The 26649-nt window shown below is 40.3% G+C and overlaps 1 protein-coding gene across 2 annotated transcripts in view; it reads right to left on the bottom strand.

Moving 5' to 3' along the window:
• Positions 1–26649, bottom strand: part of SLIT2 (slit guidance ligand 2) — a 284549-nt gene that overhangs the window by 70682 nt on the left and 187218 nt on the right. For both annotated transcript variants that reach the window (XM_070756973.1, XM_070756974.1), the window contains exons 12-18: positions 24507–24578; positions 19584–19727; positions 19277–19440; positions 10966–11116; positions 7807–7881; positions 3854–3997; positions 36–179 (exon numbers count right to left, since the gene is read on the bottom strand). In XM_070756973.1, coding sequence (XP_070613074.1) covers positions 36–179; positions 3854–3997; positions 7807–7881; positions 10966–11116; positions 19277–19440; positions 19584–19727; positions 24507–24578 — 894 coding nt within the window. The remainder of the gene's footprint in view (positions 1–35; positions 180–3853; positions 3998–7806; positions 7882–10965; positions 11117–19276; positions 19441–19583; positions 19728–24506; positions 24579–26649) is intronic.

Here is a 26649-nt window from a genome sequence, read left to right as displayed (position 1 = left end):
ATTGACCAAATCCCTTTTCACAGAAATCAACTTACAGTGTGGAGAGAGAATGGAGGGTTTCGAAGGCTCCTGGAGCCACGGTGGTGATCTGATTGTCATACAAGGAGAGCAGACGGACAGAACTCAACCCTGTGAAGCTGTCATTGCTCACACAGCTAATCCGGTTGCTCCTGAGCATTCTGAAGAAGGAGAAGAAGAAGAAAAAAAAACAGCAACAAACTCTTTACTTCAACTACTCATCATTATTCCTTAAATGTGACTACCGTGCTTGTCCTAACTGAAACTACATTTCACAAACATTTATTTTCCTGATTATGTCCTAGGTTCCCGGAGTCGGCAGGAGGGGGGCGTGGGGGTTTAACAGCCTGCCAACGTGGTTCATTGGAGAAAGTGGTTTATGACATGCCCAGAGAGGCATGTGGGGAGACAAGGCACATAACATATGCGAGCTCAGTTCTGACTGCATTGGACTATTGATGAAAGGTTGCTCCTAATAAATGACTATATTCCTTTTGAAGCCTGGCTCGAGGTTCATGAATTAATTAGAGCATCTTTTGGAAACTCACAGCGGATGCTGCAACAGTCCGTAATGGCCGTAGGTCACTTTTTTCAAGTGACTGTAAATTCAAGTAGTCATTAAACAAACTGTCGTAGGTTAGGACTACCTGTACGCAATTTTTTCCTGTAATAATATACCATTTTATAGTAACAACTGCATTTCTGGAAGGCTTATACAGAGTCAGAAGCAAAAGGATCCGTTTCCTTCAATTCAGAATTAATTGCAATCTTTTCAATTAATCACTGATTAATTAATTTCAAGCATTACTACTCAATGATGCCCCCAAAGAGCATTTAAATAGTAGTAATATTTTTTTTAAAAAACCTCCACAATATCAGCAGACAACAGTTCCTAGATTTCATGGCAACGATGTTGTAGATTTTCCCACTCTGAATTTCTGCAGTAAAAGCCCTTTCTATGCCATTTTGTCACAAAATAGGGAAGAATATCCTCTCGCCCCCTTCGACAGACCTCTGTGAAAAAAGATATCTCCCCAAATAATCAGAAATGAGGATAAAGCAAACATAAAGCATTAAAATGTATTACAAATAGAAAAATGAAAGCTGAAAACACAAGAGAAAAATTCATTCTTTCATTCTTTCTTGCTTGCTTTCATGCTATTTCCTAAACCTTGGAACTGGCCTTCTAAAGTCACAGTGTCTGACTTATAATGGAGGAAACAAGAAAGTCAACGTTTTAAGTGCAAAGTCCCAAAGTTGCTTTTTTCAAAAGGCAACTGGGCTTTCTTTCTTTTTCCTTGAAGATGTTTCGCTTCTTATCCAAGAAGCTTCTTTAGCGCTAACTGAATGATGGAGAGTGGATGGATGGTATCCCCTCAGCTGATCACAGATTCTGAGGATCGGGAGATGGGGGTGGGTTGGTATCCCAGGCCAGTGTACTTGGCACCCGAGTCTGATAGCGAGGAGGTCGGAGAGGATGTGGGGTCAGAGGCTGAAAGCCAACCAGGGCCTGTTGCACCTCCAGAGGTGCCCATGAATGATTCAGAAGAGGAGGAGCCTCTTCTCGATGCACGAGTGCGCAGAAGTATCAGCAGACAGGAATGGCTGAACAGGAAGAGGTCTATGTGTGAATAGCTCTATAGAACAATTAGCAATGACTTTTGGCTATATAAGGGCAAGTCTTGTGATGAGTGAATGCAGAAGTCAGTTGTATAATCTGAGTGACAGACAATCCGAGTTTGATGCGGAACTAATGAGTTTATTAGAAGAAACCTCTTAACTCCAGGCTGCCTGCCAATGCAAGTGAATCAGTGCCCAAATGCTAGCTGTGATATCAAAGAAGAATTACCTATGAACTTGATATCTGTTCTCGGATGATAATTAGTAGACACAGAAAAAACATTCCTTGCTTGTTGCTGCATTTTGCAAACCTATCCGCTTCATCAAATATTAGAATTCCAGTGATACCTTGTCTTACAAACTTAATTGGTTCCGGGACGAGGTTCTTAAGGTGAAAAGTTTGTAAGATGAAACAATGTTTCCCATAGGAATCAATGGAAAAGCGAGTAATGCGTGCAAGCCCAAAATTCACCCCTTTTGGCAGCCGAAGTGCCTGTTTTTGTACTGCTGGGATTCCCCTGAGGCTCCCCTCCATGGGAAACCCCACCTCCAAACTTCTGTGTTTTTGCTATGCTGCAGGGGAATCCCAGCATCGCAAAAATGAGCACTTTGCTGGCAACCAAAGTCCGGAGGTGGGGTTTCCCAGCGAAGGGAGCCTCAGTGAAATCGCAGCATCGTAAAAACACTAAAGTTCTCAAAACCTGGACCTCTATGTTTTTGCGATGCTGCAATTTCACTGAGTCTCCCCTCGCTGGGAAACCCCACCTCTGGACTTCCGTTGCCAGCAAAGCGCCCGTTTTTGTGCTACTGGGATTTCCCTGCTGGGATTTCCCTGCTGGGATTCCCCTGCAGCATCACAAAAACACAGAAGTCCGGAGGTGGAGTTTCCCATGGAGGGGAGCCTCAGGGGAATCCCAGCAGCACAAAAATGGGTGCTTCGCTGGCAACGGAAGTCCGGAGGTGGGGCATCCCATGGCGGTGGTGGGTTTGTAAGGTGAAAATAGTTTGTAAGAAGAGGCAAAAAAATCTTAAACCCCAGGTTTGTATCTCGAAAAGTTTGTGTGCCGAGGCGTTTGTAAGACGAGGTATCACTGTATATGTTTTAAAACTTGCAAAATTCGTTTGTGTGGACTTATTTCTTGAAGGGCTGTTCGTGGGGTCAGAACAGACGGAGTTATGAATTTCCCCACCACTCAGATAGAGCTGAAAAAACATCTTGGATGTGAAGTGAGACATCTTCAATGAAAAACAAAGGAAGTCCAAGGGGGAAAAAAAGTCCAGTCAGAACCGAGGAAGTTTCTTTGGATCAGAAGAGAAATGTCTTCAAAGAAAAATCAAGAAAATGCAGTTGCCTTTTGAAAAAGCACCTTTGGGACAATCCCTGACCTGGATGACAAGGGAATTAGAAACATAGAAGTCAGAAAAAGACCTCCTGGTCCATCTAGTCTGCCCTTATACTATTTCCTGTGTTTTATCTTAGGATGGATATATGTTTATCCCAGGCATGTTTAAATTCAGTTACTGTGGATTTACCAACCACGTCTGCTGGAAGTTTGTTCCAAGGATCTACTACGTTTTCAGTGAAATAATATTTCCTCACGTTGCTTTTGATCTTTCCCCCAACTAACCTCAGATTGTGCCCCCTTGTTCTTGTGTTTACTTTCCTATTAAAAACACTTCCCTCCTGAACCTTATTTAACCCTTTAACATATTTAAATGTTTCGATCATGTCCCCCCCTTTCCCTTCTGTCCTCCAGACTATACAGATTGAGCTCATTAAGTCTTTCCTGATACGTTTTATGCTTAAGACTTTCCACCATTCTTGTAGCCCGTCTTTGGACCCATTCAGTTTTGTCAATATCTTTTAGTAGGTGAGGTCTCCAGAACTGAACACAGTATTCCAAATGGGGTCTCACCAGCGCTCTATATAGCGGGATCACAATCTCCCTCTTCCTGCTTGTTATACCTCTAGCTATGCAGCCAAGCATCCTACTTGCTTTTCCTACTGCCCGACCACACTGCTCACCCATTTTGAGACTGTCAGCAATCACTACCCCTAAATCTTTCTCTTCTGAAGTTTTTGCTAACACAGAACTGCCAATGCAATACTCAGATTGAGGATTCCTTTTCCCCAAGTGCATTATTTTACATTTGGAAACATTAATTTCCACAGACATTTAAATGCAAAGAATAAGGAAGGGAAATGTAGACTTACAACGTCTTCAGACTCTCCAGCCCTTTCAACATTTTGTATCGTACATTTTCCAGCCGGTTACTGGTTAGCAAAAGTTCGTTGACTCCAGCGGCTCCTTCAAACACGCCTTCTTCAATATCAGTGATCTTGTTGTTGCTGAGATTTCTATTGCAGGTTCATAATGAAGAAAATACGAACATCCTTTAGATAAATCATTTCTTTTTTTGTGTGGACACTGATTTCAAGAGAGCAATAAGTAAAGAGTCCAAGCACCTATTTGAAAACTTATCTTGGTCAGTAAGCCCCTCCCACCCAGTCACATGACCTTTAAGCCACCCCCAGTCACATGGATGTCAAGCCACTCCCACCTGGTCACACGGCTGTCAAGCCACTCCTACCCGGTCACATGACCATCAAGTCACACCCATTAACCAGAGACAGTGATTCCAGAAAAGGGGAATTAAAAATTATTTCTAAAATACTATCATAATCGAAACACAAGAATCATTTCAAGAATTTTGAAAATATTAATTAAACACTGGCATCTTAAAAAGTATTTGACTTACAACAAATCCCATTTTCTGCTTGCTTGAATGTACCCTAATTTTTTTTTTATCATGGTAGTAGAATAATGCCAACTATTTTTTACACAATTTTATAATTTGGTTTTCACATTCATAACGGGAATGATTTTTTAGCCCGCTAAAAAAATTATTAAGCCACCCCAATTTCAAGTTCAAGAGAATAATGCACAAGCCAAGAGGGCGGTAGCAAGTTTCCCCCCAAAAAATCGGCTGTAGCTAGTGATGGGCTGCCAAACTTTTTACTGTCACACTGTGGGAATGGCTTATTTTGGGGGTGTGACTTGGTGGTCATGTGACCGGGTCGGAGTGGCTTGCCAGCCATGTGACCAGGTGGGAGTTGTTTTGGTTTCTGGTAGAAATTTAGTCATTACAAATAACTCTCATTAAATGCATCATTTCATGAATAAAGCAATTCCATTTATTTCTCTGCTCTCTTGTACTTCAACACATTCCCGACATCAATTGGTCCTTTATCTTTCTTCTAGCCACATTCCTCACATTCTTTTTCCTGCTTAACTTAGACAAGATTTATTTTCTAACTACATAGCTATAAAAAACAGCCACTCTGACTAAATACAATACAAAATACTTTGGCTTACTTTAGCGTGGCGAAAACACCCCTCCATATTTCTTTACGGCAACGTTGAAACTCCACCCTTCTTCTCCACTAGCCCCCTGACGTGCCAATTACCTCACTACAATATTTAACCCATTCCTCTCCTTAATATCTTCCTCTAGACCTTTGCTCTCTACGTTTCTGAATTCTTCTGAATTTAGGATTAACCCAGTGAGCGCCTGATTCTCCCTCGCTAGATCCTGAACTCATAGCCCCATCCTGTGGCTGGCCTCCCACCTGTTCTACTACCTGTAACTCCAGGCCCCCTACTATTTCATAAACACTATCTGAATCTGAGTCCTCAATATCTTCATCATCCTCCAACTGATCAAGAGTATGTACAACAGGAGTGGGTTGACAACCATGTGACCAGGGTGTCTTAAAGGTCATGTGACTGGGTGGGAGGGGCTTACTGACCAAGATAAGTTTTCAAATACAGTAAGTGCTTGGACTCTTTTTCAGTTGATTAAGTTCCATTATTTGAATAGCCACAAAAAAGGACAAATGATCGACAGCATTATTTGTTGAGGAGCACAGTCACATTTGAAGGTTTTGTCCTGAACCCACAAGATTCTGTATGATAACAGATTAGGCAAGTAGCTCAATTTTCTTAAATTGCTATAAAAGTTCAGTTCTAGAGAATGAATAAAATCATTAAAGCATTTATGGGTAAAAACATACTATTTAATTATTACTTTAATTAAGTAAATTAAGTAAAAAAATAAAAGTAATTAATTATACTAAGATACTAGAGAAGGAAGGACAATTTAAAAAGCCTCTGAAGTATTCAATAAACTTATCTCCACTGCGTAACACCCCCCCCCCCCCCTGTAGGGGCAGAAGCCTATTACTGGCTGTAGGGTTTTTTTAAAAGCTGATCATCAATATTTCTCATCTGAATGTATTCACATTTGAATAATGGCTTTTGAGATTGATCATACTCGTTTGAAAAAAACCTAATCCCTTGCGGAATTTTTCTCTGTCCCGTCTTATGCTAAACAAAGTCAAAGGGGAATTACCTTGACCTTGTTTCTGACCCTTCCTTCAATGGTGGGACTGTGTAAAATTGTTCTCCATGTTCAACCACATTTCATATCTTTCCCGAGATCAACTTAGAATGAGACTCTGAGACTTCTAAACAAAATATATGAATCTTTTGTAGCCTTTTATCCATCAACTCTGATAGGACTCCCCTGTTTCTGGAATTCTTCATCGGACTACAATATATGAGGGTTATCTGAAAAGTAAGGGTTACAAGGCACATAACTCTCATGGGGAATGTTCACGGGGGAGAGCTACGTGCCTTGTAACCCCTACTTTCCAGATAGCCCTCGTACTATCTGGAATTTGTACTTTTTTTATATAAAATATTTTTATTGATTTTTTACAATATAAGACTCACACAACATAAAACAAATGTTTTGTGAATTGTGCCCACCACCAAACATTCACACCCCACCACCAAATCGGGGGTGTTTCTTGTATAAACCATTTCAACCCAAGAGCAAAATATCTATTTACATATTATAAAGTGATTCAAATTTGTTTCTTGTAGCTTGGTCTCGGATTCTACTCGCCATAGGTCGTCTTACCTTGTCCCATCGTCCCATCAGTTGTCGCAAGTCAGTTTCATTAACCAAATTCATCCTTTTATCCATAATCTCAAATTGAATGTGGTCCACCATGTACCGGTACCAATTTTGCATTGTCCATTTTGTCGCATCCTTCCAACCCAAGACTATTACCGCCTGAGCGCTTTCTATCGCCGCTTGTTTTATTTCTCTAAATTCTCTCATCGCATTACTTTTGACTAATACTGCCATTTCCTTAGTAATTATCCATCGTATATTTAACATCCTATTAATATCCTCTTGCACTTTTTGCCAAAAATTCTGCACTACCGAGCATTCCCAAAACATATGCATAAACACTCCTTTATCTTGGCACCTATCTGGAATTTGTAGATTTATTTTATTTATTTATTTATTTTGTCCAATACACAATGAGGGTTTTAGTGGGTATATATCTATATACACATAGTAAAATACATGATGAAGGTTATAGAGGAGATACTCATAGTAAAATATATCTATGAAAGAATAGAAAAGAAGGTATAGTAATAGAACATATCAATGAAAAAATAGAAGAAGAGATATAGGAATAGAAGAAAGGTATAGGAGATATAGGAGAGCAATAGGACAGGGGACGGAAGGCACTCTAGTGCACTTGTACTCGCCCCTTACTGACCTCTTAGGAATCTGGATAGGTCAACCGTAGATAATCTAAGGGTAAAGTGTTGGGGGTTTGGGGGTGACAGTATAGACTCCGGTAATGAGTTCCACGCTTCGACAACTCGGTTACTGAAGTCATATTTTTTACAGTCAAGTTTAGAGCGGTTAATATTAAGTTTAAATCTGTCGTGGGCTCTTGTGTTGTTGTGGTTGAAGCTGAAGTAATCGCCGACAGGCAGGACGTTGCAGCATATGATCTTGTGGGCAATACTTAAATCTTGTTTAAGGCGTCTTAGTTCTAAACTTTCTAGGCCCAGGATTGAAAGTCTAGTCTCATAGGGTATTCTATTTCGAGTGGAGATGCAACATCTCTGAAGGCATCCAGGTAATGATGAGCTGAGCTTTGTGGATGTTCTGTGATAAATATCACAGGTGGGTCATCTCACCAGTCTGACTTTCCTGCTAGGCTATTTTTATTTTTTTTAAACTTAATGATTGCACTGAGACCACTTACCCCATGACAGGCTGACAAATTTTACTCACATTTTACGCAGCTGGGGAAGCTTCTTAAAGATCCCCGTGGCTTCCAGCACTGTAAATTCATTGTTATTGAGCCTCCTGTAAATGGAAACCATCATAAATATGTACATTCGGGTTTATGTCTACAGTAAATCTATGCAAAACCAGCAATTAACAGCAAATTCTGAGAGCAAGGGGGGAAAAAGACTGACCACATGATTTAAAAAAAAGCAGACATCGACCGCCTACATATTTTCATACAGCAGCTGGGAATCGTAAGCCACATGGTTTTATCTCGAAAACGAATAGCATACAAAAAGTTACAAACAATAAGTTACGCATTCGCTACGAGAGATGCAAAAATCAGACACTAAGCAAGTTATGTTTATAGTTATTTATGGATTTTACTTATCTGGGTTTACATTTGTGCAATAAGCAAAACCTATTGGCTGGATTGCAAAAATTCGTAATTTAAACAGGCTTCAGATGTCACTGAAAAACCCTGCTTAATTAATCTACCAAATGCAAATCAATTCCATATGATTTTAATAAGTGGATTGGGATGTATATCCCGCCAACTGAAGAATGTATCTGTTCTCAGGTCACTAGTTATTATCCTTTCCCAAAATAATTCTGCCGCACGAATCCCAGCGACCGGTTAGGTCCCACAGAGTTGGCCTTCTCCGGGTCCCGTCGACTAAACAATGCCGTTTGGCGGGACCCAGGAGAAGAGCCTTCTCTGTGGCGGCCCTGACCCTCTGGAACCAGCTCCCCCTGGAGATCAGAACTGCCCCCACCCTCCTTGCCTTTCATAAAGTTCTTAAGACCCATCTCTGCCGTCAAGCATGGGGGAACTGAGACATCTCCCCCGGGCCTATACAGTTTATAAATACGGTAGTATGTTTGTGTGTATGCTTTTATTATTATTATTATTATTATTATTATTATTATTATTATTTCTAATAAATAATTTAAATAATATCTAATAAATAATGTAAATAAATTATTTATTAAATTAATTTATTAAATTAATAAACTAAATATTATTATTATATCTAAAAAATCTAATAGATAATAATAATAATAATAATAACAATAATAATAACAATAATAATAACAATAATAAATTATTATTATCATTATCATTATTATTATATAGTTTATATAGTTTTAGCTCCAAAGAGGTTATTTTTCTGGTAGCTCTGCCATCGCATTTCCCTTTAAATAACATGTTTTTTGAGTCTCCTCTGCTACAGTTTGCCTTGTCCCCGGGAAGTGCGGTGCAAATTTTGGCAGCAACCCACCAGCACATGGGTTGAATTAACAAGTAAATGCTTAAAGGAAGCCTCCTGAAAGCCGGTGTCATTACGCCTGTTGCTAAATCAGTTCTCCTCCTTGCTTAGGAAAACTCCTCCATTAGCAAGCATTCTCCGGGGTTCTTTCTGTCCTCCGCTCCCTTCCAGCTGTGAAACCCAGCAGAGTATATAATTGCAAAGGCTTCGTTTGTTACCGTACGCTTGTATAGTAACAAGCATGGGGGAACTGCAGCTTTGCAGATTGATATTGCCCGAAGCACCGATCTGCTTGCTTCTAAAACAAATGTTAACAATATTGTCAACAATAAAAAAATTATGGTGGGTCTCATAATAATATTAAAGCATTCATGGATAAAATAATTATAATGATGATGATGATGATGTGCCAATGATGTGTACTTGTAATATCAGCAAGATGTTCTGTGAACTGTTGGGTCCTCGTTTCAAAGATAATGAAACAAAAGAAACAACAGTCGTAAGCAGAAAAACCCAGTGGGAATGGGAATGGTTTCCCAGTTGCTGATGGTTTGACTAGGGCTGAATGCTCTCCAGCAGCTGTCTAGTTGACCCAGATGTTAGAAGACTAGGCCAGAGTAGACCTACTAAAGGTCTACTCCAGGAAGAAATCTGGCAACACTGAAGTGACCACAAGAGTCTGCCAAATCTAGATCAAGTGAAGTGTTAATACCACTTGGTAAGGCCACGCTTGGAATCCGGCATTCAGTTTTGGTTGCCACGATGCAAAAAGGATATTGAAGCTCTAGAAAGAGTGCAGAGAAGAGCAACAAAGAGGATTAGGGAGCTGGGGGCAAAAATATATGAAGAACGGTTGCAAGAACTGGGCATGGCTAATTTAATGAAGGACCAGGGGAGACACGATATCAGTCTTCCAATATCTGAAGGGTTGCCCCAAAGAAGGAGTCAAGCTATTCTCCAAAGCACCTGAGGGTAGAGAAAGAAGCAATGGGTGGAAACTAAACAAGGAGAGAAGCAACTTAGAACTAAGAAGAAATTTCCTGACTGTTAGAACAATTAATCAGTAGAACAGCTTGCCTCCAGAAGTTGGTACTTACTTACTTACTTATTGGATTTATATGCTGCCCCTCTCTGAGGACTCAGGGTGGCTTACAACATATAAAGGAAACAGTAGAATACAATAAACTAAATCCAATTAATTAAAGCTATGTAAATTAGTCTAAAATCCTCGATTATATTAAACATCTTATCATACCCACTTAGATGACAACTATACATGACATTTGTCGGCCAGGGGGCTAGGGTTTAATGGCCTTAAACCTGGCTGCATAAATGAGTCTTAAGACTCTTGTGGAAGGTGAGGGTCAGTACGAATCTCTGGGGGGAGCTGGTTCCAGAGGGCCAGGGCCCCCACAGAGAAGGCTCTTCCCCTAGGTCCCACCAAGTGACATTTTCTAGTTGATGGGACCTGGAGAAGGCCGACTCTGTGGGACCTAACTGGTCACTGGGATTTGTGCGATAGGAGGCGGTCCCGCAAGCAATCTGGCCCGATGCCATGAAGGGCTTTATAAGTCATAACCAACACTTTGAATTGTGTCCGGAAACAGATCAGCAGCCAATGCAGTCCGTGGAGTGTTGGAGACATATGTACATGACTTATGACATGTCCAGGAGTCACAGGAGCATCTTTAGTGACCATTTGTGACCAGCAAAGCCAATCACTTAACAGCCATGTAATTCATTTAACAACTCTGGTGATTTAGTGGCGAGAAAAGTCATAAAACGGGGCAAAGCTCACTCAACAAATTTCTCACCTAGCAAGATAAATTCCGGTCATAAATCAAGGACTGCCTGTCTATTCCCGTCCAATTGGCACAAGGCGGGGACTTACAGTTCTGCCGTGTACTGCGGAATGTGCTCGGGGATTTTGTTGAGCTTCTGATTGGAACAATCCACCGTCGTGCCTTCGCAACGGCATTTTTCAGGGCAAGCTAAGTCCGCGAAGCAGTCGCCGCTCAGTTTGGACCGGTAATCTTCCATGCCTGGCGGGCAAAACAGAACATAAAACACAGGTGTTTAAGTCCCTGAGGGCGGTTTGACAATATTTGATAGAAAAAGAGGAGGAGGAGGAGGAGGAGGAAGAGAAAATAAAGTCGATCTGGCAACAGTAAGGCTTAAGCGAGGGTTAAGTTTTAGAAAGCTTGAAATTTGCTGTCGGGGGGGAAAACCCCGCGCGCGGGTTAACATGAACTGTAGCTTTTCACAGCCGCCGTTTCTGCTGATTCAGCTGTCAGATTCCGTTTTACGGTGGGAAAAACAGAGAACAATGTCCAGTTTGGCTCAGTATTGCTTTTTTTTCAACTGCCGCCCCCCATTTTAGACCTGTTGCACCTGTATTTTTTTTCCCACTCCCCATTTTGCTGAAGCCTGACTTTTTACGTCATCTCCCAACAGTGCAGTTGTCAGCCCTGCCTTTGCCTCTCCGCTTGGTTTTATTTTATTTTATTTTTATTTTTGGGGAATATATAATTCAGATTTAAGCCTCAGCAGCTTGTCACGCTGTAGAAAGCCGCGCGACGTTCCATGGTGCTTGACGGAACCATGTTTTACGCATACCTCGGAACCACATGGTTAGATCAAGCACAACAGAAAATCTCGCCCACTTAATCAAACTTCATCCACCGGGACAAGGAGAGGAAACAAGGGGGGGAGGGAAAGAGGGGAAAGGGACAGGAAAGAGTTTGCAGGGAGAAACCTCAGAAGGTGGCCGCGGCGCCTTCTTTGGAGAGAGAAACGTCTTCCGTGATGGTCACAATCCCTGAATCTGGAAGGAGAGCAACACAGGCGTGCGGGAGGAGATCTCTTCACATGTACACATCAAACAAACTGTCTAGGAAAGATTGGAAGGGTTGGTTGACGGGAGGGGAGAAGACCAAGAAGGATGGTGTGGACTCTTCTCGGGATCAAAGGTGAGGAGACTGAGGCCTCCAGTCTGAGGAGCAGGTAGCGGCACCATCCACACACACGCCCTTCGGTACTTACAGCCCGAGTGATGTGAGCTCCTGGAAAGAGGACGAAGCAAAAAAAGACAGACAAGGAGGAAAGAGACACAGAGGGAAGGAAGTCAGAGCCAAAGGGAAGCCTGCCAGAAGACAAAGGAAGCCGATATGCTTGATCTCACCGAAGGGTTGGAGGAACGAGTTGGCTTCAATTGGGTGCATCCAAATCCAGGAGTTGGATTTTTTTTAACCTTTAACGTACATTTCTTTGGTTGTGTGGCTTACCCCAAAAGAGAGCAGGGTTATGGCTTGGTTTTGGAAGCCGAGAGGACAGCAAAAACACCGAGCAACGTGATTTCACACAACAATAACCATAATTTTCTGAGTATAAGATGCACCTTTTTACCCGCTCAAAAGAGGGTGAAAACTTGGGTGTGTCTTATACACTGAATGTAGCCCCAACCAGCCATTCCCAGTCTTTGGTCTCTGCCTGCCAACAAATAACCTCCTTGCAGCAAACAGCAGCAGAGCCTGATTAGCACAAGCCACTGATTATCGGCCTCCCAACACTCAGCTGATGGATTGAAGTTGCCGGCAAGCCCACGTGCTGAAATGAAAGTGAAACTAAAGCTGCAGGGAGGCAAATTGCTGCAGGGAGAGACAAAGGCTGAAACTGGCTGTTTGTTTTTTGCTGCAAGGAGGTAAGTTGATAACTATAAATGCCTATAGAATCTTTAAATTGTTAGACTTATTTTTTAAAAAGATTGCTTTATTATTGTTCTAGACAACTTAACAACATGAAAAAGCTTTTTAAAATAAATGCTTGATCTGAAGAGGCCCAGTGCTTATGTATCTTCTTTTAAATAGCAGAGAATATTTCCAGAAATAATAATAATAATAATAATAATAATAATAATAATAATAATAATTTATTAGATTTGTATGCCGCCCCTCTCCGAAGCCACATCAACTTTCAAGATCTGTAAAAGTATAATCTGAGTCAGCTGAGAAGAGAGGCATTGAAATCTAATAATATAATAAAATGAAATGAAATAAAATAAAATAAATAAAATAAAATAAATAAAATAAAAGTAAAGTAAAATAAAATAATAAAATAAAATAAAATAAAATAAAGTAAAATAAAATAATAAAATAATAAAATAATAAAATAATAAAATAAAATAAAATAAATAAAACAATACAATAATAAAATAATAAAATAAAATAAAATAATCTGAAATGTCCTGTTTTAATATTAAGTATTAGTATTAAGATAAGGCAGCTGAGTTAAACCCTGACTTGGTGATGTTTGGAGTAGATCTATTTAAATAATTGGGAGGAGCTAGCGTGACTACATTTAAGAAAACTTTCTGGCATTGATATACTGCCATAAAGTACAATTCTTTGCTGTTTCTATCGGTCAGCACACATGCACAGAATTACACAACAAACAGTGTATATCTTCTGTGCTGTTTGCTGTTTGGCAAATTGCTGGGAGGCAGAGGCAGAATTTTTTCCCCTTGTTTTCTTTCCCCCAAAACTAAGGTTCGTCTTATACTCCAAAAATATGGTAATGCCAAGGAAGGGACGTGGCTTACCCAAGGAAAAGCTACCATTGGTCATTAGGGAACTAATGGGAAATGGACATGGCTAAAGTGGAATCACATGGCACTTTGGTCAGGTATGTTCACTGTTCAAAGATGCCATGGGCTGGCTGTGGAGCTTATTAGAAACATAGAAACATAGAAGACTGACGGCAGAAAAAGACCTCATGGTCCATCTAGTCTGCCCTTATACTATTTCCTGTATTTCATCTTACAATGGATATATGTTTATCCCAGGCATGTTTAAATTCAGTTACTGTGGATTTACCGTCTGCTGGAAGTTTGTTCCAAGGATCTACTACTCTTTCAGTGAAATAATATTTTCTCACATTGCTTTTGATCTTTCCCCCAACTAACTTCAGATTGTGTCCCCTTGTTCTTGTGTTCACTTTCCTATTAAAAACTATTATTTATTTATTTATTCGATTTGTATGCCGCCCCTCTCCAGAGACTCGGAGCGGTAGCTTCCTAGCTGTGCTTGAAAGAAGTAGGTTTTTTTAATTAATTAGATTTGTCTTTGTATTCACTTTTTTATATTGTATCCTGTGAGTCTTCGGAGAGGGGCGGCATACAAATCTAATTAATAATACTAATAATAATACTAATACTACTACTACTAATACTACTACTACTACTAATACTACTACTACTACTACTACTACTAATAATAATAATAATAATGTAGAAGAAAAAGCGCTAACTTATGGCGAGCAGTTGGCTAAACCTCCTGTCCCAATACGCAATGTCATTCTGAAGCTCAAAATAATAAACTCATTAAACACTCATTCACAACTTGGATTCTCCCAGTTTTTAGCTTTTTATATATTTATATAAATATTTTATGGAGGTAATCTCTCTTCAAGGTGATCCTGGGTGACATTTTACAAGTGTTTAGTAACTTTAGCATCTTTAAGCTGCGCGGACTTCAACTCCCAGAATTCCCCAGCCAGCTGTGCCACGTGTTTGATATGAATCTAATAATTCATATTAATAATAACAATCATAATCATATCAGTAATAATAACCATAATTTCACTTTTCTGTTGTTTTTTTTAACAAAGGCTCTACTTGCCACCCAGAGTCCGTTTTAGAGTTGGGCAACTCATAAATCTAACAAAATAAAATAAATAATAACTAATAATCAAAAAGGCCTTTTTTTTCTTTTTGTAAAAGTGTTACACTCCAGCAAAGCATCCAATGGGTCTTCTTCAAAGAATGCATAGGCCAGATGTTATCCTTAACAAAGAGAGAGGCTATCGTATAAAATAATTATATTCATTTTTTTTTGCCTTTCAGTCAAAAGCTTCGTTCAGCTTTGAAACCCTCCTGCCGGTTAAATGTTTTTCACCTATCAGGATCCTGCAATGTAAGTGAATGACGCTATAGTTCCTCCCATCGAGAAAACATTGGAGTAAAGGTCAGCTACGCAAAATAAATAAATTAAAATGGAAGCGTGTGTGAAAGAGCAACAGCCAATGGGGTTGATGTGTGGCATGGGCAATGAGAATTAAAGTGACATAAAATAAAATAAATAAATAATCTGAAATGACTTAGTATTAAGATAAGGCAGCTGAGTTAAACCATGATTTTGTCATGTTTGGAGTAGATCTGTTTAAATAATTGGGAGGAGTTAGTGTGACTACTTTTAAGAAAACTTTCTGGCATTAATATACTGCCATAATAGATTTACTTACTTACCGTATTTTTCCGTGTATAAGAAGCACCTTTTTCCTCCCTAAAAGCGACTGATAATTTGGGTGTGTCTTATACTCTGAATGTAGCTTTTTTTTCAGCCATAACAAACTGCTAACAATCTTCCCAGCTCTTACCTTGCAAACTCATTCATTGATACTCTCTGTGAAGAATGTTTTCCAAGCCCCAAGTCTTTGCAGTTTTTTTTTTCATTACTCTAATTTGCTCTGAGTAAGTTTCTTTCCAGCCCTAACCAGGTGCTAATGATTTTCCCAGCTCTTACCTGCTTGCAAGCTCTTTCATTGTTAACTCTCTGCAAAGAAGAATGTTTTCCAAGCCCTAAGTCTTTGCAGGGTTTTTTCCATTGCTCTAGTTGCTCTGAATGTTTCTTTCCAGGTGCTTATGATGTTCCCAGCTTTTACTGGCTTGCAAGCCCTTTCATTGTTACTTTCTCAGAATATTTTTTTAAGCCCTTAACCAGGGGATAAAATAATGTGCTGAAGCTGACCAGACTAAGGACGCTAGCCAGATGAATACCTGGTAAGCAGATTCTTTTCCCTATTTTCCTCCCCCAAAACTAAGGTGTGTCTTATATTCAGGTGTATCTTATACTCTGAAAAATACAGCAGTTGTTTGTTTGTTTGTTCGTATTTATATGTCAATTAAAATTATTTAATTGGATTTATAATGTACAGTGATACCTCGTCTTACAAACGCCTCGTCATACAAACTTTTCGAGATATAAACCCGGGGTTTAATATTTTTTTGCCTCTTCTTACAAACTATTTTCACCTTACAAACCCACCGCCGCCACTGGGATGCCCCACCTCCGGACTTCCGTTGCCAGTGAAGCACCCATTTTTGTGCTGCTGGAATTCCCCTGAGGCTCCCCTCCATGGGAAACCCCATCTCCAGACTTCTGTGTTTTTGTGATGCTGCAGAGGAATCCCAGCAGGGGAATCCCAGCAGCGCAAAAACGGGTGCTTCACTGGCAACGGAAGTCCGGAGGTGGGGTTTCCCAGCGAGGGGAACCTCAGTGAAATCGCAGCATCACAGAAACACAGAGGTCTGGAGGTGGGGTTTCGAGGACTTCAGTGTTTTTGTGATGCTGCGATTTCACTGATGTTCCCTTCGCTGGGAAACCCCACCTCCGGACTTCTATTGCAAGCGAAGCGCTCGTTTTTGCGATGCTGGGATTCCCCTACTGGGATTCCCCTGCAGCATTGCAAAAACACAGAAGTCCGGAGGTGGGGTTTCCCATGGATGGGAGCCTCATGGGAATCCCAGCAACGCAAAAACGGGCGCTTCGGCTGGCAAAAGGGGTAAATTTTGGGCTTGCACGCATTAATCACTTTTCCATTGATTCCTATGGGAAACATTGTTTCGTCTTACAAACTTTTCACCTTAAGAACCTCATCCCGGAACCAATTAAGTTTGTAAGACAAGGTATCACTGTACATTTCTACAATTTTTTGCTATTTCTATGGGTCAGGCACATGCACAGAAATACACAGAGGTACCCTTGTGCAAAGAAAATCCACAAAATTCTGGCTTGGGACTCCATGATTTTGCAAGCAGAGGGAAGAAAGGTCATTAAAAGAAAGGAATAAATCAAGACCAAGCAGAAAAGCGAGTTCGGGACATAAAAATACAAAGTGGGAAAGAAATTCTTTGGTGGTTTTTTTCGGCTCTTTGATCCCTAGCAGGATTCTTTGGTTTTAAAGCAGCTCAGATTTTAATGAAAAATGATGTTAAAATAAGCAGGGTGCAGCAAGACATAAATATCCTTGCAAGTTCCACTTGAAGAAACCATGAGCTGGATATCAAGAGCTGCATGCAAAGCTCGTGGGTTCGGAAAAGAAATCTAGGCAACTAAAGCAGAGAGGTCTCCAACTTTGGCAACTTTTAAGACTTGTGGACTTCAACTCCCAGAGTTCCTCAGCCAGAAAAGCTGCCTGAGGAACTCTGGGAGTAGAAGTCCACAAGTCTTAAAGTTGCCAAGGTTGGAGACTCCTGCTCTAAATGGTGTTTTTTTTGCTAGGGTTAAAAAGCATGCATCACTGTGCTTAGAAGTTAAGACAAAATTGCTTTGTGTGACAGCACAAACTCAAGTCTGCAACTAATTGCACCGCACAGCCAAACCTACCTGGAATGAAATACTGTTCTTTAGCTACATTTAAAAGGAGAGAGAGAGAAAGAGAGCAAGAAAGAAAAATAGGAACCTGAATGTCAGCAAGCAAAGAATCAATTTATTAGACTAAGTAAGGACGACTGATAGGCTAAAGCGATTACTGGTGTGTGTGTGTGTGTGTATTTACATCCATTGATTTTTCACAGAATGCCTGGAGTTAAAATCATTTGCATTCAAGATTAGTTGAGTTCTTCTTGAATTTGCCATTAAAAACAACAACAACAACATAGAATGAACTGCAGAATATCTGGACACCAGATGCTACAAGTTAGATTTGTAGAAGAAGGAAAAGGAGAAAATAGAATAAGATTGGGGAAAAAAAGACAAACATCGCAATTTATCATGATATAAGTTTTCCCCCTGTAATATGAAAGACATTTTTTTAATTTTTCTATTGCTGTTTTTTTAAAAAAGGATTTTGCTAGTACTCCGGGATTGGAGTGGAAAACGCTGTGAGGAATATAGCCCGATGGTCTGACTTTCAGTACAAAATTCAAAAGCATTATATAGTCAATTTTTATATACGAGGGTCGCCCAGAAACTAGCACGCCACATTTTTTCTTCAACAATTATTTATTGAACACAATGAAACTTACACACAAGAAAAAATGCTTTTTCTTCTACACTCCCTACTTTTCCTCCATCCCATTCTATGACCTTCATCCAGTGAGACACAAGGGTGTGTATGCCCGGGCGGTACCACTCCTTGTTCTGGTCACGAAGCCATTTCTGCACTGTGTGAATCACCTCTAATGGCCTCCCCCTCTGTGCCCAGCGACTAACCGTACTTCTGTCGACTGCAGATTCTCCATCAACTGTTCACAAACGTTTGTGAATGTTCCCAACAGTTTCTTTCTCCACAGTGAGAAATTCAATGATGACACGCTGCTTGTAACGTACATCACTAATAGTCTGAAGAAATGCAAAACTTACACACACACTCCTGACAATTCAAATAATATATATCTAAAGTTTCGCATTCGTACCATTACTGTAGGCTGAGGAAAAAAAATGGTGCATTAATTTTTGGGTGACCCTTGTGCATATGTATGTGTGTGTGTGCGTGTGTGTGTGTGTGTGTGTATTAAAATCCCCATTGAAGAATAGTAATACTCTGATGACATTAGTAGAAGTCTAACGAAAGCTTAATAATTTTAGTAGTTTTTGATAAATTTTAAATGTTCTGGATATACATACATACATTCATATATATATATAAATATATGTATTTATACATACATACATGCATGCATATACATATGTACATACATAAATACATGCATATAATGCATATACATACATACATACATTCATACATATATTGTATATCCAGAACATTTAACATTTATTAAAAACTACTAAAATTACTAAGCTTCCGTTAGTCCTCTACTAATGTCATCAGAGTATTACTATGTCTTCAATGGGGATTTTAATACCCTTGATGATGTTAGGAGAGGACTAACGAAAGCTTAGTAATTTTAGTAATTTTTAATACATTTTAAATGTTCCGCATTGCAAAGTTGAGATATGGGCTATTAACTACACGGATATTACAGATCCAGCCCAGACATCTTTTGATTGCTAAATAATTCAGCTAAGGACCAGACAGGGTTTTCTGTGAAGGATGTCTGCAATTTTCTCTCCCCTCTTTAAGAGAGGCTACGTGAGTTTCCTTTGGAAAGGAAGAAAACGTAGCAGGCGAGCAAAAGGAATTACCTGAACAACGGAACTTCTTGCTTTTGATCTGCCCGATCCTTTTGTTGGCCAAACGGCGGGGGCTGGTGCAGCGAGCGCCACTGGTCTCGATGGGGTTTACATGGAGATAATCTGCCAGCCACTTCAGGTGACAGTCACAAATGAAAGGGTTCTGAGCCAAATGCCTTTGACAAATGGAAAGAAAAGGACATTTTTTTTAAAAAAAAGAGGAGAGGAGAAAAATAAAAGATGTCGCGGTTGGTTTTCCACCTTTGCCAAAGTTTCCCCGCTCTACCCGGGGAGCAAAATTAAAATGCTTAATACGTACAGTGTCTGAATGGCTCGCAGAGGGGAGAACGTGCCCTTTGCAATGGTCTGGAGTTTGTTGTCGTACAAAGAGAGAAGGTTCAAATTATGTAGGTCTTGGAAAGCATCCACCCGCAGGCAGTTTATCTTGTTAGCGTTTAATAATCTGTAAAAAAAAACACCAAAGAGAATAGCAACACATTAGGTGTTTAGAATAGAATAGAATAAAATAGAGTAGAGTAGCGTAGCATAGCATAGCGTAGCGTAGAGTAGAGTAGAATAGAATAGGAGAATGAAATTGGTATACAGTAATCATAAACATTAGCAAAGTAGGTTCAAGTAAATTAGAAATATGACAGTAGGGGAGGAACGGTAGGCACAGTGGTGCACTTAAACACGCCCCTTACAGACCTCTTAGAAACAGGGAGAGGTCAACTGTAGGCAGTCAAAGGTTAAAGTTTTTGGGGTTTGGGAAAGAAACCACAGAGTCTGAAGCTGAAGTATTTGTTGACAGGTAGGACATTGTGGCAGATGGTTTTATGAATTACATTTCGGTGACCAAATTCTAGGCTATCTAAGCCCAAAATTAAATTAAACAAGATCTAAGTATTGCCCACAAGATCATATGCTGCAACGTCCTGCCTGTCGGCGACTACTTCAGCTTCAACCACAACAACACAAGAGCACACAACAGATTTAAACTTAATATTAACCGCTCCAAACTTGACTGTAAAAAATATGACTTCAGTATTCAATTCAATTCAATTCAATTTATTAGATTTGTGTGCCGCCCCTCTCCGAAGACTCGGGACGGCTCACAACAAAGCGTGGAACTCATTACTCCATAGTGTCATCCCCAAACCCCCAACACTTTACCCTTAGATTATCTATGGATTATCTATGGTTGACCTATCCAGATTCCTAAGAGGTCAGTAAGAGGCAAGTACAAGTGCACTAGAGTGCCTTCCGTCCCCTGTCCTATTGCTCTCCTACTATACCTTCCTTCTATTCCTATATCTCTTCTTCTGTTCTTTCATTGATATGTTCTATTCCTATAACTTCTTTTCTATTCTTTCACAGATATATTTTACCATGAGTATCTCCTCTAACCTTCATCATGTATTTTACAATGTGTATATATATATATATATACCCACTAAAACCCTCATTGTGTATTGGACAAAATAAATAAATAAATAAATAAATAAATAATAAAAAAAATTTCAAGTCTGGTGGAATAAGGTATTCTGTTGTGAGAAGAGGAGTGGAGAATTCTTCTTGTGAAACATTTTTGGACTCTCTCAGTTGCATTAATTTCTGATATGCCGTGCGGGTTCCAGACAGATGAGCTGTATTCCAGAATTGGTCTATCAAATGTTTTGTATGTTCTGGTTAGTAGATTAATGTTGCCAGAGAAGAAGCTACACAGGATTAGGTTAACAACTCTTAGTGCCTTTTTGGCAATGTTGTTACACTGGGCTCTAGCACTTAGGTCATTAGATATGAGGACTCTCCAAGGTCCTTGACAGAGTGAGGGTCATCTATAAGGTCGTGTCCTCCAAGTTTGTATTTTGTGTTCTGATTCTTTTTGCTGATGTGTGAGACAGAGCATTTATTGGTTGAGATTTGAAGTTGCCAGTTGTTTGACCATTCTAATACATGGTCAATGTCTTTTTGAAGGGTAGCAGCCTTGTTGCTGGTATTAAATAATTTAAATAATTTAACATCGTCAGCAGAGAGGAATAATAATAATAATAATAATTAATAATAATTTATTAGATTTGTATGCTGCCCCTCTCCAAGGACTCGGGGCGGCTCACAACAATAATGCTTGAGAGGTCATTTAAAGAGGTTGTTTATGTAAAGTATGAATAGTGTTGGTCCTAGAACGCTGCCTTGAGGGACACCACCACCAGGATTTGATAGGGCACTCCATATTTTAACAACTTGTTGTATGTTTGACCACAATGCAGTTATCCAATCCTAAAGGGGACCTGAGGTGACATAGGATTTGAGCTTCAGAAGAAGTTTGCCATGTACCACTGAGTTAAAAACTTTACGGAAGTTTATGTAAATTACGTCTATTGTTTTACCCTGATCGAAATGTGTAGTCCATATGTTTCTGTAGAGTAGGAGTTGCAGGTTACAGGATAATTTTTTTCTAAGATCAAATTGTTTGTTACAGAGTAGGTTGTTAGTTTCTAGGTGGAGGGTAATATATTGGTTTATGATGGATTCCATGACTTTGCAGGTGATGCAACATAACTAATTTTCAACACTACTTGGATCTTCTTTTATGAAGATAGGGATGACTGTAGCTAGTGACCACAAGTTGGGTAAGGAGCTAGTCCTGAAGGATTTCCCAAAAATTATGCTTAATGGTTCAGTTATGGATGAGGAGAGCTTTTTAAAGAAGTATGCACATAGTCCATCAGGTCCAATAGATAGGGATGGTTTCAGATTGCGTAAAACCTTTCTAACGTTATCTACTGTAAAATTGATTCGTGGTCTGACTAGGAAATGTTGGGCAGGAGCCATTGCTGTTTACTGAGCCGAAGAATGTGTTAAAGAGGTTGGCTTTAACAGTTTCATCGATCCTTTAAGGCAGGGGTCTCCAACCGCCGGTCCGCGGACCGGGACCGGGCCGTTGGGGGTTTTCAGCCGGTCCGCGGCGCCAGGGCCCCCTCGGCCTTTCCGCGCTGCCCACCGCCCGCCCGATTTGCCCCCTCTGCTCCTCTGCCACCTCCTGCCTTTCACCGCAGCTCCTCCCGCACCCGGAACGCACGCCCTGCCCGCCTCACATTTGCCGAGAGGACTTTCGCCCCGGGCTCTCAGCAAGGGGGCTGCATGAGAGGCGGGGCCGGCGGAAGGTGATATTCAATGTCGGGGGCGCACGGGCGGTTTTGCGCGCGCTCCCTATCTCCCTGCTAGCCCACTCGGAATACTGTATTCAAAATAAGAAAAGCCTTCGCCGGCAAAGGCTTTTCTTATTTTGAATACGTATTCCGAGTGGGCTAGCAGGGAGATAGGGAGCGCGCGCAAAACCGCCCGTGTGCCCCCGACATTGAATATCACCTTCCGCCGGCCCCGCCTCTCATGCAAACCCCCTTGCTGAGAGCCCGGGGCGAAAGTCCTCTCGGCAAATGTGAGGCGGGCAGGGCGTGCGCGCGTCACCGCTGAGAAGAACGGAGAGAGAACGAGAGTGAGTGAAAGCAACAGACAGCAAGATAGAGAGAAAGTGAGAAAGAGAGAGTGAGAGAAAGGGGGGGAGAGAAAGAGATAGCAAGAGAGAGAGAACAAGAGAGAGAAAGAGCGTGAGAAACAAAACAAGAGAGAAAGAGTGAGAGAGAGAGAAAGCAAAAGAGACAGAAAGAAAACAAGAGAGAGAAAGTGAGAAGAAGAGAGAGAAAGAGGGGGAGAGAGAGAGAAAGAGAGAGGGGGGAGAGAGAGAAAGAGAGGGAGAAAGAGAGGGAAAGGGGGGAGAGATAGCAAGAGAGAGAGAAAGAGAGAGGGAAAGGGGGAGAGAGGGGGGAGAGAAAGAGGAGATAAAGGAAGAGGAGAGAAAGGAAGAGAAAGAAAGAAAGAGGGATAGAAAGAGAGAGAGAGTGAGAGATGCTCAGTGAGCCTTTCTTTGAAGTTGCCTTTCTTTCTTTCTTTCTTTCTCTTTCTTTCTTTCTTGCTCTTTTTCTTTCTCTCTTTTACCTTTCCTTCCTCTATTTCTTTTCTTTCTCCTTCCTACCTTCTTCCCTCCCTCCCTCCAGTCCTTCCTCTCTTACTCTCCCCTTTCATAAGTTTCCTTGCTTCCTTCCTCTGTTCCTGTCCCTTCCCTCTTTACTTCTTTCTTCCTTCCTCCCTTCCTTTCCTCCCTTCCTTTCCTCCCTCCATTTCTTGCTTTCCTTTTCCTTCCTCCCTTCTTTCCTCCCTCATTCCCTTCTTTCACTCCTTCCTCTCTTACTCTCCCCTTTCACACCTTTCTTTGCTTCTTTGCACCCTTCTTCTGTTCCTGTACCTTCCCTCTTTCCTTCCTTCCTTCCCACCCTCCGTCCATTCATTCACCCATTCCTCTCTTGATCGCCCCTTTTACGGCGCCGCTGACAGCTAGCTCCCCCCCCCCCCACCGGGCCATGGAAAACTGGTCTAGCTGAAAGCCGGTCCCTGGTGCAAAAAAGGTTGGGGACCTCTGCTTTAAGGGATGAGATGGATCTCGAGTCTTTGAGTTGGTTGTTTACAAAGTTATAGAAGGCGTGTGTGGATTTTGTGCCCTTTCTCTCACCTCATTCAAACGGATGAAATTCAAATTCGATCATTTAATTTCAATGTATTTATCAGCTTCATGACATCAGGCATAGCATCGGCTGAAAATGACCACGTCATAGCAGGAAACCAATGGCAGGTTTGTATAAAAAATGGAAAATCGCATCACTAGGCATCAATATTCTCTGTCACTCAACCTTCAAGCAAATGAGAGTTGAATCTATCCAATCATGGTTGCCCCCATTGTCTCCCTTCATATGTAACTATGATTTAAAAGTGCAACGCTCATACTAGTTTAAAAACTATATACAGTATACATAAATAAGCTTACTTGAAGAAGAGACAGACAGTCAGACAGGGAGACTAACAGACATAACTCCAAGAAAACAGCATAAAACAAATGGAAATGTTTCCTTAAAATCGGTCTTGTCAAACCATGAGTTCAAGAGCTTAAAATTGCAAAACAAAAAGGCCTGTAGAAAATGTATTGAAGAAACATAAAAAGCTTTGATGAAGAGTAGGAATAGGAGACGAGAGCCTGAAAAGGACAGGAAAAAAAAACCCCTTCAACTTCAAAAGACAGAGTTTTCTCCCCCTGAAAACAGGCTGGCTGGTTCAACCCACTTCTACCCCAAACTCCCTTCTCGATGAAGACAAATAAAACCGGGTTTTTAATAAAAGAAATACTCACAGCAACTGAAGAGCGAAAAGTCCTTCAAAAAGACCCTTGGGAAGTTCGGTAATTTTGTTTCCATAGAGAACCCTACAACAACAACAACGATCACAACACAAAACGTTTAATTAAGGCATCCAGAAATTTCCGACCACCATATTCCTTCAACAAAAGCAGAACTAAGTTCTCATACTGGACCGTGGAAATACTTTTGAATACCACGGGTTTATCTGCCAGCATTCCACCATCAGCTTGTAATTAAGGAGTTGAGGTGGGTCTGGTTAAGGTTTTTTAAAGTATCTTAATTACTTTCCCAAATCTTCTTATCTAAATCACATTATTAGTGCTGAACTGTCTGCATCGTTTTGGTTTTAGATTTTAAAAAAAAATCTCACCTATTTTTATAAGTAATTTAAGGCGGCAAATGTACCTAATACGTACCTAGAATTTTTCAATAGCTTGTAAACTCCTGAGTATTTTAGGTCTAACTGAGCTTAAACGAGTAATGTATGGAAAGGTAACTTCAATGGAATTTGAGACACATAAAATTTTGAATTCTACTAGCCATGTAACCGCTAACCCTGTCCCATCATCCCATCAGTCCTGGTCATTTATTTTCATTAACCAGATTCATCCTTATGTCCATAATTTCAAACTAAATGTGGTCCACCATGTGCAGGTACCAATTTTGTACTGTCCATTTTGTTGCATCCTTTCAACCTAAAACAATTACCGCTTAGGCACTTTCTATAGCTGTTATTTTAATTTCTCTAAATTCTCCCATATGATTCCTCTTTACTAATACTGCCATTTCCTTTGTAATTGCCCAGTTTATATTTAACATCTTATTAATTTCCTCTTGCACCGCTTTCCAATTTTTTTTTGCACTACTAGACATTCCCAAAACATATGCATAAATGCGCCTCTACCTTGGCACCACCCATGCCAGTAGGAGCTCTTATCATTCTGCTGAAAATGCTCAAGTTGAACAGGGGCATGGAACCACTTATGTAAAATTTTCCTCCTCCTTTCTCTAACTCTTGCATTCTCGATTTTCCTTATATCCTTATATTCGAGACCAAGCTACAAAGAATAAATTGGAATTACTTTACGAATTACGAATCCCAGAGACCAGTTAGGTCTCACAGAGTTGGCCTTCTCCAGGTCCCATCAACTAAACAATGTCATTTGGCAGGACCCAGGGGAAGAGCCTTCTTTGTGGCGGCCCCGACCCTTTGGAACCAACTCCCCCCAGATATCAGAGTTGCCCCCACCCTCCTTTCCTTTCGTAAGCTCCTTAAAACCCACCTCTGTCGTCAGGCATGGGGGAATTGAGACTTTTCCTTCCCCCTAGGCTTATATAATTTATGCATGGTATGTCAGTATGTATGATTGGTTTCTTAAATTGGGGTTTTTTAAATTAACTTAAATATTGGATTTGTTTACATTGTATTATTATTGTTGTTAGCCGCCCCAGTCTACGGAGAGGGGCAGCATACAAATGTGATAGATAGATAGATAGATAGATAGATAGATAGATAGATAGATAGATAGATAGATAGATAGATAGACAGACAGACAGACAGATAGATAGATAGATAAATAAATAAATACTTTATAATGAAGTAATTATAAATAAAAATATAAAGTAATTCCTGTAAATCTGTAAATAGACAGATTGACCTTGGTTTAAAATGTTATATACACAGTATACCCTCGTTTTGGTGGTGGGGTTTGAATGTTGTCTGGTGGTGGGCACAAAGATCACTGTCCACTGTGTTATTTGTAGAGTGTATGTTTTTATTATTATAAAAATTAATAAAATTTATTATAAACAGGTGTTTTTTTTAAAAAAAGAGACACATAAAATAGCTAAACTACAGCAGCGCACGCGTTTATTTCGTTTCCCAGCTCTCTGGTGAGTACACTCCAGTTTGATAAATGGCTTTTTTCTACTAGGCTACACTTGCGAAAGGATTCAGAATATGAAACAAAAACAAAAAACCTTAGATAGAATGTGCCTACTTTTACTTAACTCAGAAACACAATCAAAGAAATAGATAGACATTCCCCCCCTTCCCAAAAAAATGGAAAAGGAAAGGATAAAAGGAAAAGAAAAGAAATAAATAAAAGGAATATCTACAGGGAACGAATTTGCAAG

This window comes from Erythrolamprus reginae, chromosome 7, assembly GCF_031021105.1.
Source record: "Erythrolamprus reginae isolate rEryReg1 chromosome 7, rEryReg1.hap1, whole genome shotgun sequence".
Lineage (NCBI taxonomy): Eukaryota > Metazoa > Chordata > Lepidosauria > Squamata > Dipsadidae > Erythrolamprus > Erythrolamprus reginae.
Note: the sequence above shows the minus strand (reverse complement) of the source record. Positions and strands in the feature narration are given on the sequence as shown.